We start from the raw sequence: 2,580 nt of genomic DNA on the forward strand, positions 1-2,580 counted from the left end.
CAACCTACCTATTTAATTTTTTATTTATTTAATTTTTTTAAATCTTTCAACTGTTCTTATCATGAGAGGCGACTTCTATCTAAAAATGTGATTATTGAGTTATAAAAAAATGGCCAGAAAATTGAAAGGTAGCTGTTTAATAAAAAGGCATTTCACAAATCCTTATAATATGTAACTAATTGTAAATGCCAAAGCTCATTTAAGGTTTACAGAATTTACCGTCTCTTGCAATATGGCAAAGATCGAAATTAAGTTATTATATTGACAAAGAAAAATTAACAATTTCAATTTTAATTAGTAGTTTTAGTATTTTCAAACACTAAACATGTTAATTATTAACGAGCACGGGATGTGATCCAATGAAAAAAATATATAACATATTGTGTTACTTAAATATAGTAATTTAAAGAAATGTTAACCATGCTAAACAACTATTCGCAACCAGTGACATAAATTAGCAAAATATAAAAATTAAAAGTTAAATTTAGATGTACATTTACATTATCAATTATATAGAATTTCTTTAAAATATTAGCTAGGTCTGGTGATGCAATGTATATTTTGGTGTTGATTGCATTTTTTTAACACAATTTTGAATTAATAAATAAATTTAACAGGTAAGAACAAGTGAACCTGAACACTTGCGAAAGCTTTTTATTGGAGGGTTAGATTATCGTACCACAGATGACTCCCTTAAGAAACATTTTGAGCAATGGGGAGAAATCGTGGACGTGGTTGTTATGAAAGATCCAAAAACTAAGCGGTCTCGAGGATTTGGTTTCATTACGTACTCAAGAGCTTATATGGTTGATGATGCTCAAAACGCACGTCCCCATAAAGTCGATGGAAGAGTTGTTGAACCTAAACGAGCAGTTCCAAGACAAGATATCGGTCGGCCAGAAGCCGGAGCTACTGTTAAAAAACTCTTTATTGGAGGTTTAAAAGAGGATATTGAAGAAGATGACTTACGGAACTACTTTGGAGACTTTGGAAATATTTTATCATGTGTAATTGTCACTGATAAAGAAACTGGAAAAAAGAGAGGATTTGGTTTTATTGAATTTGACGACTACGATCCAGTAGATAAAGTTTGTTGTAAGTTATTTTAAATGTTTTAATATAATTCTAATTTCTTTTAGATAGGATCTGTATCTAAAAGAAGCTGTCAATTTGTTGATAATGCATTGTTATGTTATTGCTTATTTAAAATGTGAAAAATAACTGCATAAAGATTGCAAATAATGTTTACTGTAGTTTGGTTAATTGACTTGTTTATGTTAATTGTCATTTGCCTGTTTGTGAGTTTATGGGTTACATAATCACAAAGGCATTATCTCAAAAATTGCCTGAAGATGTTGAAAAATATCAATGCAGTGTCGCAACTTTTGAAAATTAACATCTAATTTAAATTTTTAAAGTACCCATTATTTTTCAGTATCTTAATTCAGTAAAATTTACTATTATTATTGCAGTGCAAAGAAGTCATCAAGTTAAAGGAAAGCACATAGATGTGAAGAAAGCCCTTAGTAAAGCTGAGATGGAAAGAGCACAGTCAAATGCCCCACAAAGTCAAATGGGTGGTGGTAGTCGCGGCGGCGGCGGCGGTGGTGGTGGTGGCGGTGGCCCACGTGGTGGTGGAGACCGTGGAGGTTATAATAGTGGCCCACCTGGAGGTAACTGGGGAGGACCACGTGGGGGTGATTGGAATACTCCACCTTCTAACCAGGGTTATAATAGTGGAGGTGGTGGCGGTGGTGGTAACTGGGGAGGTCCCAGCAGTAACGTGGGACCATGGGATAATCAAGGAGGCGGAAATTGGGGTGGTAATCCCTCTGGAGGTCCCCCTTTCGGCGGGAGTGGGGGTGGAAATAATTGGGGACCGCCCAATGACAATTTTGGCGGCAACTATCAACAAAATTATGGAGGCAGCGCAATGAGAAATAACTTCCAAGCTAACAGACAAACTCCATATGCTGCTGGTAAGTGAATCAAATTTATTTGATTTTATTTAATTGGATACTCCTTGGCACCTGGGTCCCTCTTATATCTCTTTTCCCTGAATTCTTTGTTGTTGTCCTTTTTATTTTTTTTTACGTTCTTCGTCCATTATTAACTGAAGCAAACGTTTCTTTTAAAGGAGGTAATATGGGCGGCGGGTATGGGGGTGGTTACGGAGGTGGCCAGAATGGCATGGGGCCAAGGCGCTTCTAAAACGTAAGTGCAACACACGACATGGCCATTTCAGAGACAGTTCTGTTAATGCATATTCATTTGACTAATTTAGGGTTAGTATAGGATTACATTTATTTATTTGACTAGTGTCAGGTAATGGATGATAGTTTTTGTGAATTTATCTTGACGTGTTTAGGTCAGGGAATTGAAACTCAAAAGAAAGAAATTATAATGATAATAAACGTCACTTAATTATGATCTTGCACTATATTTACTTAGTATTTGTACCTAATTTTAAAAAAACAAAAAAGTTTAAATAATTTATCTCATTGATTTGCAAGTAGTTTTTTTAATTTTATTTTAACTAGGTTAATGTTAGTATTAGGTAAATATGAGAAATGTATTATT

At 34.3% G+C, this 2,580-nt stretch overlaps 1 protein-coding gene across 1 annotated transcript in view; it reads left to right on the forward strand.

Moving 5' to 3' along the window:
• LOC108737392 (heterogeneous nuclear ribonucleoprotein A1, A2/B1 homolog) overlaps nt 1–2,430 on the forward strand; it is a 7,175-nt gene extending 4,745 nt beyond the window's left edge. The window contains exons 3-5 of the mRNA XM_025973760.1: nt 618–1,095; nt 1,473–1,979; nt 2,138–2,430. Coding sequence (XP_025829545.1) covers nt 618–1,095; nt 1,473–1,979; nt 2,138–2,211 — 1,059 coding nt within the window. The 3' untranslated portion in view covers nt 2,212–2,430. The remainder of the gene's footprint in view (nt 1–617; nt 1,096–1,472; nt 1,980–2,137) is intronic.
• Nucleotides 2,431–2,580: the final 150 nt, after the last annotated feature.

The sequence above is a fragment of the Agrilus planipennis genome, unplaced genomic scaffold (genome assembly GCF_000699045.2).
Source record: "Agrilus planipennis isolate EAB-ADULT unplaced genomic scaffold, Apla_2.0 scaffold159, whole genome shotgun sequence".
Taxonomy (NCBI): Eukaryota; Metazoa; Arthropoda; class Insecta; order Coleoptera; family Buprestidae; genus Agrilus; species Agrilus planipennis.